The 12,500-nt window shown below is 39.8% G+C and overlaps 1 protein-coding gene across 1 annotated transcript in view; it reads right to left on the reverse strand.

Annotated features, from left to right (window-relative positions):
• Window positions 1-1,467: 1,467 nt before the first annotated feature.
• Window positions 1,468-12,500, reverse strand: part of plgrkt (plasminogen receptor, C-terminal lysine transmembrane protein) — a 60,996-nt gene continuing 49,963 nt past the window's right edge. Inside the window, exons 3-5 of the mRNA XM_039759558.1 lie at window positions 10,548-10,678; window positions 3,935-4,044; window positions 1,468-1,890 (exon numbers count right to left, since the gene is read on the reverse strand). Coding sequence (XP_039615492.1) covers window positions 1,769-1,890; window positions 3,935-4,044; window positions 10,548-10,678 — 363 coding nt within the window. The 3' untranslated portion in view covers window positions 1,468-1,768. The remainder of the gene's footprint in view (window positions 1,891-3,934; window positions 4,045-10,547; window positions 10,679-12,500) is intronic.

Below are 12,500 nucleotides of genomic sequence, written 5' to 3' on the forward strand. Positions count from 1 at the left end.
GCTTTTTAGAAACTCTAAATTTTTGTAACATTCCCACTGAAGAAAGTCGGGCCATTTGTGGTTCCTGATTGGTAGTTCCTGCTACTTTTTTTAGGGTGTGTACTTTTCATTCAACCGGGAACTATCATGGGTGGGGCTTGCCCAATGAATTATGTTGATTGGTTAACCACACGCACTGATGCTATCTTATAAATCTGTTAGTAGTTTGGACTTTGGAGAGTTATCGGTGAAGATGGAGAGCCACATTTCGCACTGCATTACTCGCCTCCCCGGTGTGCCATGCCATGCACTGCAGGGCCTACATCATACAGAACCTCAGGGGTTTCTGAAAACCAAATTCCTGTGGTGGAAAACACGTTTAGTGAGCTTCAAATCACACACAGTAGTCTTTTAACTAATTGGGTCATGAGTTCTCCGCTCTCTTGTCCTTTGTAATTAGTGACGGCTGACAGGCCATTCTAGTGATGCCTTTACATCGTGATTCAAGACAGTTTCTATAGTCTCTTTTCAAACGGCCCACGGCCCTCTCTAGGCTATGCCTGGCTCTGCAAAGCCTAATGTCTCCTGATCTAAGGGCTCAGTTTTGATATTGTTAAACCATTGTTTTTTTATCACAAGATGTCATTATCCTTTTAGCTGGAACACAAATATTGATACAATGTTTAATATTTTGCATTGCTGACTTGGCAGACTCGCTGATGTCTGTGGCCAAGTCTTTGAACTTCAATCCAAACATTCAAAGTAGCCTGAAATCTGATGTTCTGACTCCCAGGACCTGCACGGCACAGTCCTGTTTGTGACGGAAGGTTTGTGTGCATTTTGGTTTGGCTTCTACTTGTATCCTGGTCTGATTTCATAAAGTATGGTCAGTGCACGGCATGACAGCTCCTCTGATGATCAAGCATGCAGTAGTCTCCAGTAATGGCATGCTGAAGACACTTTGAGCCTGCGGCAGTTTAGAGTACCAAAATGATAAATATAGTATTGGGATTCACATTTTCTTGATTGTTGCTCACGCTACTGAGTTTGCCAAACATTGCCTCAGTATTTGCTTTTGACTTAATGTAAACAGGGCTGAAGACATAAACAGAAACTGCCTGCAAGAGTGGCACAGTTGGTAAAGCACCCAACATGGCATTATTCCTCTACACAGCTAAATATAAATAGGGGGACTGGCATCCTCCCAAAATGTTGTTTGGCTCATAATGTGTTCCTAGGACAACCCCAGTTTAATTATTATTTTTTACTGTGTACAGTGTCCTTGAGTGTTTTGAAAGGCGCTTTCAAATAAAATGTATTATTATTATTATTATTATTATTCATGAAGGAAGGGCAGTTTAATAGAAGTCTGAATTATTACCAAATATAAACTTTTCTTACAGTGAAATTTAGAAGGCGAAGTCCTCAAGCCAAACTGTCCTGAGAAGAACTAGCAATGAAAAGGCAAACTCCACACTACCCAGCCTATTTATGTAAAAATTATTCTTTATTGTTATATAAAACCTTTTGCAATAGTGTTCAGTACGAAAGGCGCCATTTATGTTTTACCAATAATGATTCCATTAGTTTAACATTTCATGCATCTTATGGCCATCATTGAGTTTCAACAAGGTTTGTATTCTTTCAATAATGTTATTCTTCTTATTTTACATGCCAATGATCAGGATTTATCAAACACAAAACATACATTACGACCTTATGGCTAGGTCACAAACAGAATCCCAATAGTTTCCTGTGATGGTATCTTTGAACTGAACATCAACCGACGTCATTTCTCAATGAAAAAGGTGCTCTGTGCTCTTCTAGCTTTTTCAATGCTCTCAAAGTTGGGGGTTCCATGTGGAAGCTGGAGCCGATAACTTTCTGTGTCGAGAACTTGCTCAGCTTCAGCTGAAATACACATTAGGAAGTGGTAAGTTAACTGGTGCAACCAATGAAATGGCTCCCATTTTAGCTTCATTACAAACAAGAATTATAAAGGAGGCATTACTTGGATATTAATTACATTAAATGTAAGAGACCAATAAATACCTCTTAATTTCTTCTTATTATTATATACTTGCTGTGTAAGCCCGTGCTGTAAAAAGCCCGGGCTCCTAGAAACTATTGAAATCGTCAGAAAAAAAATTGAAATGTAGAGATGTCAGGTAATTGAAAGGAACTACTCTGGGCGTCTCTCTCCTAGGAGCATTCATTTTCCTGATGTACTCACATCACTTGTGCATAAGCGGCAGGAGAAAAAGTAAAAAGGATACTGTTTTGCTGATACAGTGGAACCTCGGGTCACAAACGTCTCGGAACACGTACAAATCGGGTTACAACCAAAACGTTCGCCAAACTTTTGCATCTGTTCACGACCACACACTCAGGTGACTAACAAAACAGTTTCCCTTCCGGTTTGTACGCGCCGATGATTTCCTCACGTGTTCAGTCTCTCCCTGTACAGTACATTGTTCTCGGTCAGACGTGCATTGTGCAGAGGAACTTTACCTCAAAACTATAATCTCCTATCCACCCAGCTTCCTGCTCACTTCCTTCATGCCAGAACTCGACTCATGCAAGGTTAGTTTTCTTGGTTGTTTATGGTTAGTTTTTGTATAAATTACGGATTTTTCAAATGTTCATTTTTTTCCATGTGCTTAAAACTCGTTAAAAAAAGTGTTTACAGCAAGCGGTTCATAAGGCTATAGCGTGGACTGTTGCAATGTTAGTTTTCTCTGTTCAAGGTTTACTCAGTGTTATTCAATGTTTTTACATTTAGTTTACTATTACACTGTGCATTCTATGGTATAATTAACTATTTTTGTGCTTAAAAATCTTTAAAAAAATATATTTACATACAGTTTGTACGGTCAGGACCGGATTAATCGCATTCACATACAATCCTATGGGGGAAATTACTCTGGGTCACGACCAAATCGGCTTGTGACCAGAGTTTTGCAACGAATTACGGTTGTGACCCGAGGTTCCACTGTATTAGTGGCTAAGAGACTTTGCCTTTCTTCTGAGGTTTCGTTTTGCTGACATGCTCGCCTCGCTTGTACTATTAGCGGCTAAGCGAGTTTCCTTTTTCCTCAGAGGCAGAGTCCTTACCCCGACTCCACCTCTCACTTTCGGGCCAGACAAACAGACACACACACTTCCACGTGCAGACGTTTATATATAAGATTGGCGCTAAAGGTAGGACTTAACTACTTTTCTGGGCTGATATGTCTGAAGTTCATTGTTCTGAAAAAATGTTTTCATAAATCTCTTGCCGAGCATTATTTATTAGAGTTTAAGTACGGTGAGCAGCTGAGATGGAAAAGAGGGTCTGAGATTCTGTGACTTACACAACTTATCATGTCAGCCCATTATTAAAAGAAAATTGAGTGGTGAAGCAAAGTTCTGGCAATTCAGATTAAAAAAATATTTGCCACTGGTAAGACAGCTTAAATACTCTCTAACCTGAATTTCCTCCAGGATATTACAGTACCATTGGGTGGATCTATTGGACCCACTGCAGTAGAATGGATTCGGGTCTTAAGGTACAATTCTGCCTTGTGTCTGTTCCTTTCAGGTGAAACAGAATAGGATACACAGTATCTTTTAAGAATATAAAGTGAATGCATGGAATGACAAAATAATTAAGCTTACCCAATATGTAAAATAAAAAAAACAAACTAATGTTTAGACATGGCATAGCTCAACTGAAGGTTCACCTCCTCTACTAGTGCAAATACATTTAAGCAGTCAATCCTAAATATTCACATAAAAAGACAGGGAGCAGAAAAAGGGTGGAAGCATGTCCTGTTGTACAGATTAAAGCTAACACTTCACAGTATGCTCAGGGTTTGATAGAGGCAGGGCTTTCAAAATTAGAAGTGTATGTGTATTCACTGCATCATGTTTAATTTTGGCATTACAGATGACTTTTAAATATTATGTACAGTACCTTTCATTCTTGTCAATAAAGTCCCATATGCCATATCTGCCTGGTATAATAAAATCAAGCTCAGAGGAACCAGAGGGACAAGCATGGCTGGTCTGCTTTTTTTCAATGCCCTGGTAATCAAAATAAATTAAATTGTTAGTTGAAACGGGTATTATTTAGTAAAACATTTTATTGTAATATCGCAAAGCACTTTACAAAGTAAGTTTATTTAAAATCCAAACAAGTAAATACAGGCAGCAAGATAAAAGAAAAGGAGTAAATGGTTATATGTAGTGTCACAATAAAAGCAAGAATGGTATATTGAAAATGCAATAGAAAAAATACAACCGTTCACTGTACAACCGGTGTCAGAGCTTGCTCCGCATTGCCGGCAGTAAGTCGAGCCCGTTTCCAGTGAGAGTTGGACTCCGCCAGGGCTGCCCCTTTGTCACCGATGCTGTTCACAACATTTATTGACAGAATTTCTAGGCGCAGCCAGGGCGTTGAGGGGGTCCGGTTTGGTGGACTCAGGATTGTTTCACTTTTTTGCAGATGATGTTGTCCTGTTTGCTTCATCAGGCCATGATCTTCAGCTCTCTCCGGATCGATTCGCAGCTGAGTGTGAAGGGGCTGGGATGGGAATCAGCACCTTCAAATCCGAGACCATGGTCCTCAGCCGGAAAAGGGTGGAGTGCCCTCTCAGGGTTGGGAGCGAGATCCTGCCCCAAGTGGAGGAGTTTAAGTATCTCGGGGTTTTGTTCACAAGTGAGGGAAGAATGGAGCATGAGATCGACAGGCGGATCGATGCGGCGTCCGCAGTGATGCGGGCTCTGCATCAGTCTGTCGTGGTGAAAAAGGAGCTGAGCCGTAAGGCAAAGCTCTCAATTTACCAGTCGATCTACGTTCCTACCCTCACCTATGGTCATGAGCTATGGGTAGTGACCGAAAGAACGAGATCGCGAATACAAGCGGCTGAAATGAGTTTCCTCCGCAGGGTGTCTGGGCTTTCCCTTAAAGATAGGGAGCTCAGAGTAGAGCCGCTACTCCTCCGCATCCAGAGGAGTCAGATGAGGTGGCTCGGGCATCTGATCAGGATGCCTCCTGGACGCCTCCCTGGTGAGGTGTTCTCGGCGCGTCCAACAGGGAGGAGGCCCCGGGGAAGACCCAGGACACACTGGAGGGACTATGTCTCCCGGCTGGCCTGGGAACGCCTCGGGATTCCCCCGGAAGAGCTAGAAGAAGTGGCTGGGGAGAGGGAAGTCTGGGCATCTCTGCTCAATCTGCAGCCCCCGCTTGGATGTATAGAAAAAATAAATTTAAATGTTATTAGCAAAGACTCCTGTAACTTCTTTTTCTTTTTATATATTGTTTGATTTGATGATAGGGGTTTTGTAAAATGACCTACCTGCAGAGCAGGTGAAATGGGACAGTAGAAAATGAAGCTAATGACACTGTGTGCCAAAGAGTAGACACCAGTACTAAAAAGTAGGAGCATTTGCAAATATCACGAGATCAGGAAAGTATAACACAGTCTGAAGTGCGACCACCTTGAACAGTCCTCCTGCTGGCGTATCTATTGTATCTGACTGTATGTGCTCTACATTTAGGTGGGGTGTATGTTGCACACCTGACATCCCCACTGCGTGCCACCAAAGCTAAGCTGCCACCTCCTGAAGCTTAAAGAAACACTTTTTTGTTTGCACTGGTCCTTATTCATGGTTATTCCAAGTGTTATTTTGAATAATACTGACTACTTCATTCATTAGTAAGGACACCCGTTTCTTAAAGAAAAACTCTGCACATGTCATTCACATGTTGAGAGAAATCACACTGCACCAGAATGATGATGATCATAATCATTATTTTTAAATAAAGTATCTTTTGTTGTAAACTTTCGTAGTTATATTATTATTATTTTTAAAGATGTAGCAACATGATAAAAAAGGTAAAAAGAGCTTAGTAGAATGATACACAGATACTTTATCTGGCACTGAAAGCAAATATATGGAACTAAGGGGGCTACTGTTCCCATTTCAACTGAAATCAAAGACAAAAATGTACCTAGTGGTGTTCAAGGACAGATCTGCTCAACATAATACACCTAGAAGGTGATCAATGTGTATTAAAGGTGGATTAGCATGGATGGACCCAACACAAAATGAATACTGTTGCAGTTTCACTGACTAGTAATTTTAATAGGTGTAATTGACTGGATCGGCAGTGCAACGAACCCAACCCAAAGTCACATTACACAACTTCTAGCCAGAGGGGATGTCAAACTTGCCAAGTGCCACTGCTATTCTCTTTGTCTGAAAATATCAGATTACACAACTAATAACTACATGGAATGACACATGTGACAAATCTGTGACAACATTTCAGCCCTGTTTCACAATTTTAAAATGTTGCAAATGTGCCCCTTTCCTGACAGCCAATAATGTGCTGCCCGACAGAGCCACTGCTGTAAGAATACTTTTACAGTTACAGCATGTCTCTTTTTTCCCATTCTGTCATTTTACATTAAATACAGGAAATCAAACAGACGAGCTTCTCCTCTATTGTGAAGTCCAAAATACAGCATTCTTTATTCCTCATAGCTGCATTATATGCTTTGTACTTCCAGCTGAGAGCATATTGGTTCTCAGCTTTTACATACACATGAGGCCAACCCTAAGAAAAAAAATCAATCAGGGCAAGTCACAGACTGGTTGGAACGAGTTACTGGGTATATCAGAAAACATGACTGGCAGTCACAGGAGCATGCAGTAAATGCCTGACGCTCACTAAGATTATCCAGTGGATACAGAAAGGACTCAGAACCACACATTTCCTACACACTTTACTGTGTTGTACATTTAATTTTAAATAGATAAATGTGCTATTTTTTTTTCATCAATCTACACTCAATAACCCATAATGACAAAGTGAGAATATCTTTTCAAAAAGGTTTGCAAATTGTGTTCAAAATCAAAAAATGAAATCTCTTTGCTGTGGTCAAGTGCAGCCTGATTACTTTAATTAACAATAACATGTGTCTAGATCTTGATTGGTGTCCACCTATGTAAAGTTGAACTGACTGGACATCGCTTGGAAAGGTACACACCTCGCACTAAATGTCCAAGGAAAACTCTGTAGACCTCTATGATAAAACTGCAGTGTGGCACAGGCCAGGGCATTTCTCTAAGACTGTTTCTAAAGCTTAGAATGTTTCTAAAAACACATGAAATGGAAGCAGTTTGGAAACACCAGAACTCTTTCTAAATTCGAGTAAAAACTGAGTTAAACTGAGTAACCAAGCAAAAAGGGCTTTGGTTGGGGATATGACCAAGAACTAAATGGTAACTCTAACAGAGCTTCAGAAGTCATTTGCTGAGATGGGAGAACCTATCAGAAGAATGAACAGCTCTCCATCAAATAGGCACATATGACAGCCCACTTGGAGTTTGCCAAACAGCATTTAAAGGACTCTTAGGAGCATGAGGAAGAAGATACTCTGTTCTGATGAGACAAAAACTGAACTCTTTCGGCAGAAATCCAAACACCATGTCTGGTTAAGGCCAGGCACTCCTTATCACCTACCTAATACCATCCTTATGGCAAAGTATGGTGGTGGCAGAATCATGCTATGAAAGATCTTCTTAGCAGCAGGGACAGGGAGACTGGTGAACAGGGAGTCTGTTCAGAATTGACAGAAGGTTGAATGTACCCAAATACAGATAGGTCTTTGAAGAAAACCTCACAGACAGACCTCAATGATCTGAAGAATATAGCCAAGACAATGCTGGAATGGATTTGAGACAAATCTCAGACTGTCCATGAGTGGTCCAAACAATGCCCAACCCCATGGGACATCTGTGGAGAGTCCTGAAGATGTCAGTTTATAGAAACATCCCAATTTAATCTAATGGAGGTAGAGGGGATCTGCCAGGGTAAACTGCCAACTGCCCATTTTATAAAGTTAATGTTAAATTCACTGAAGTGTTTGCTTAATTTCAATAGAATATCATCCATCCATCCTTTATCCAACCCGCTATATCCTAACTACAGGGTCATGGGGGTCTGCCGGAGCCAATCCCAGCCAACACAGTGTGCAAGGCAGGAAACAAACCCTAGGCAGGGTGCCAGCCCACCACAGGGCACACACACACACACACACCAAGCACACACTAGGGACAATTTTAGGATTGCCAATGCACCTATCCTGCATGTCTTTGGACTGTGGGAGGTACCCGAAGGAAACCCACGCATACACGGGGAGAACATGCAAATAGAATATCAGTCTCTCATAATGGTATAGGCCTTTGATCCCCTGTAAATTAACAAGAAATAATACTTTCTTAACTATATCTGTAAAACTGAGTTTTAATTAAGCCAGTTAGGAAATAGGCTCACTACCAGCATGGACTGTTAAATAAGTTTGCAAACAGAAGACTGGCATACAGTTTTCTCACCGTGCTTAACATTCTTCATGTAATGCAACTGTATGACCAAACTTAGAGAGAAATGAAATAAGATAAATAAGCCTTGAAAAGAACTTTGTTTTTTTGTGTGAACTGTTTTAATTTGAAATTTTACTGAAACCATTCAAATGAAGATATTTGGTCTGTCGCACTATTACCAACTGTCCTATGTGGCAAACTAAAAGCTGTAGAACTTTGGTAATTTCGGACAAACGCAGCTACAAATTTAGTCAGATAACTGCCACCAGAGGACTTTGAACTGTAATCTAGCACTTGAGGACTTGTACTCCCAAACTCGTTAATGAAAGAAAAAATACGGAGGCATTGTGCTCTCCTCTTCTGTTTATGAATGATTGGGACTGAAAGCTAAGATGCTGTATCCGAATTTAAAGAGACTGTGATATAATTATAAAAGAATTGTGGACGATTCTTTCTATTATTGGTCTAGGATAAAGAAGTTTTGACTTGCCTTTGCCAAATGAACATCTCAAGTGTGATGTAGCTGCTGTTCAGAAACTGTGGCCTGGAAACACTGTCAGTTAATTGTGCAGTTTTATAGATATCCAAATGGAGCCCGAGTGAAGTCACAGGGAGTGATTGGAGTATAGACTCAAATGGCAATCCCGCAAACTTTCCTACACTGCGTACAAAGCTTGTAGAGACTTACCCAAAAAGCACTCAAAGCCTTGCTAGCTGCCAAAAGGGCTTCTATGAAGTACTGAATTAGAGGTTTGAATACCTAAATTAATGAGGGATTTCAGTTTTTAAGTTTTAATAAATTTGTAAACTTTTCTGAAAACATGTTTTTACTTTGTTGTTAGGGGTTATTTAGTGTAGACTGATGGGCAAAATTGGCAACTTTATCCATTTAGAATTAAATCTACAACACAAAAATGTGTGCAGAAAGTGAACGGGTCTGAATAGTTTCAGAGTCCACTGTAATAGTCATGTAATGTGACAGGGTCTTTAATCTCTGCTCTCCCGCAGCCTTAGCAACTCATAGTTTGCACTGGTCCATTAGGTCCACTTGCTGAACTAACTTTCCCTCAAGTAACTGATGTTTTCCTTCTGTAATTACCTTGTTGTAACTGATAATTTCCAAAAAGAATTGTAGACAAGATACTTAAATATTTTAAGAAATTGAGGGGGTAGGGGAATTTTAATTAATCAAGGAGCTGCTGGAGAGAGAAAGAACACTGACCAAGTGATAAGAAATGAAAGACAGAACTGAAGAGATCCAGAAGGGGGCAGGTGTAAAGCTGGTCTTTCCAGTGGGTACTAGCAGAAAGTCCAACCCCAATCAAACACCATCACAGGGTCCTGAGGTTGCAAAGTCTAGCTGGACATTAGATTTTGCACCCTCAGTCACAATGAAGGCCCTGAGCTGGTGAAGAAGCTAGTGAAAAAACAGCGCAAAGGAGAGTTATTTCTACTAAACCCAAAACTGCTATGTTTCAATGCTATGGCTCCTATGGAATCACCTCATTCCACATTTTAAACGTATTTTTATGTTTTTTTCATGAAGGCAGTTGATGTCATGTCAAAACCATTTTGTATTCTGTTTATGGATGGTCATTTCCATTGTGTGGCCCTTTTCCATGGCAATGGCCATGCTGTTTATGGGTGCTATAAACATTGTTGAACACATGATGGTGTGTGTGCCACCTTGTGCCTCCTTTACATGATGGCAGTGCAAAGTTTCTGGATCTTTCTTAAAAACAAACCTTTATTTGTAGTGTTTGGTAAGGGAAAAACATGACTGACTGTGTTAGGACTTTGGGCTTTAACTCTTTGTTGTTGATTTCTCTGCTGTTTTTGAGCTCTTTTTTTCTGCTGTCTCAGTTTTTTTGCATTTTTTGTTTTCCTTACAGCAAAGGAAACAACAAGGAAAAGAACAGGTATGTATTGAGGAAAAATGAAAAAGAGACAAAGCACTATGGTGGCTTTGCATTCAGTAGGTGTGTACAGAAAGAGGTAAAATAAGATATGATATATAGGTGGAGAAGGGAAGAAAAAAAGGAGTGACAGACCAAACTAAGCAGAATGAACTGCAATTAGGGAAGATAAGCAAAGACATTAAATGATGACTCAGTCACTGATATAGTATGGAATATAATGCTCTAGCAAATAACTGACATTTCTCAATTAGAAAAGATGACAATAAACAAGCTCACCCTACTGTACATCCAACAGTCGCCAATCCAAAAAAGGTTCCATAATACTTCAGGAATTCTCTGGACCAGGCAATCTGCATTGCCATTTGTCGCTCCCGCATCTGGTTTTGCATCAGAATCTGTCTTTCCAACTGGAAGCACAAACAAAAAAAAAAAAATCTGTTAATGTTAACCTGTGGTATAGCATAGTCACTGTTTGTACCATTTACAGAGATGTGTGTATACATTACTGCCTGCACAAACATTAGGTACCCCAGTGAACACTGAATAATGTGCTGTACGTAGGAGCTTGTATCAGAATATAACACTGAACTAATGAGTCTTGTAAATCAATGACTTTCTATGTGAGTATCAAGGAATTTTGAGAACTAATCAGCAAAAAGCCTCACAGCAAGGAGAGTCCCACTGACACGAATCAGCTCATTGCAGTTTTGCATAGAAGCCATGAAAGAAAGGTAATCACAAAGGGTTCAACCTTACCTCTGTTAAGCATATCTTGCATTTTGTTTCCCCAAGTTTTCTGCCAGATATCTTTGATGCTTTGCATGAACAGATCTACTTCCTTAGGACTTCCAGGATTTACTCAGCAAGATTAATATTTTTTAGGATTTTTCACTGATCTAAGAATTTGAATTTTCAAGAGAAGTACTGATTGGAAGACTGCATGCTAATTCTGCTTTCTTTCAGGATTTAATGGAAATCCTACTTGTTTTAGCTTGAAATGTACTCCCTCAGGAATTAGGATACATGTCTATGGGTCTCATTTACACCTTTCGTATGCATGGCTTTCTAGAACAATTCTTAGCCTACTTTTCCAAGGGTGTTTAGGGAGACCTAAAGTAAGACTGAAAATTTGCCCTAATGATGGAGAGGATGACATGTACTGGGCCTGGTAGCTGTTGTGTGGCACCAAAACTGACAGCTGGCACAGAGGTATTATAAATGATAAAGATCAGTTGAAAACGGTAGCCCCATGTCTTCTGATGTAGAAGTCTCATGCTTTAAGGAAATCATGGCGTCCTATTATAGTCCAGACTATGCTTAGAGCTGAGAGTAGGATAATGGCTCACCAGTAGTACGTAACAAAGTAGGTAAAAAAGAGGGAATGAAAATGGAATTGAGAATATTGGAGGAAACATGATGAGGGCAGACCCTCCACTATACAGTAAGGTGGGCCCAAAAAATGGCAAAACATTTTTTATTTTCTCCTCTTTCTTTACCTTCATTTCACAGGTGTGTGTCAAAAACAATGAGGAGTCTTTGCACTTATGTATGTCATGTTCAATAGCTATACTGGAAAAGTTTGAAATCAAAAACGACCAGTTCTATTAAAAGCCTTAATCTTAAGCAAAACTACATGGACTGTGCAGTAGGATACAGTACATAATGTCCACATCAGTTCTGTGTTGTTAAGCACCACCACAGTTGATAGTTAGCACTTAGCATTTAATTGTGAAAACAGCTGCATGTGCTGCTTATGCCTAATTATAAAACACTTTTAGATAAGGGGCATGTTTCTTCATCCTAAATGCTTAAAAATGTAAAGGCGTATTAATCATAATTACAACAGATGGAGAAAAAAAAATACATAAATGAAACCTGAAACAAAACTAGCGATGACAGTCTCCACCCAGACTCAGACCGTGCTCCCCATGTGTTTAGTGACTTCAACTGCCACTGGTAACAATATCATTGAAGGTAGCTTTCATTTTAGTACCTATTTACTTTCTGTCGGGCTATTATATTTTGTAAAGGTTGTTACTCAAATATCAAAACCATTAAATATAATTTTGAAACTCTCAATGATTAAACAACATGTGCAGACCACAATGTAGACAGTGTAGTATCTTACTAATTGCATCCATTGTAACTCCAAAATAAAAATCTATGAACTGGAAAAGGAGATGAAGGCACACTTAAAGCTAATTTACTGCAATGAATTGCATATATTTC

Source organism: Polypterus senegalus, chromosome 7, assembly GCF_016835505.1.
Source record: "Polypterus senegalus isolate Bchr_013 chromosome 7, ASM1683550v1, whole genome shotgun sequence".
Classification (NCBI taxonomy): domain Eukaryota; kingdom Metazoa; phylum Chordata; class Cladistia; order Polypteriformes; family Polypteridae; genus Polypterus; species Polypterus senegalus.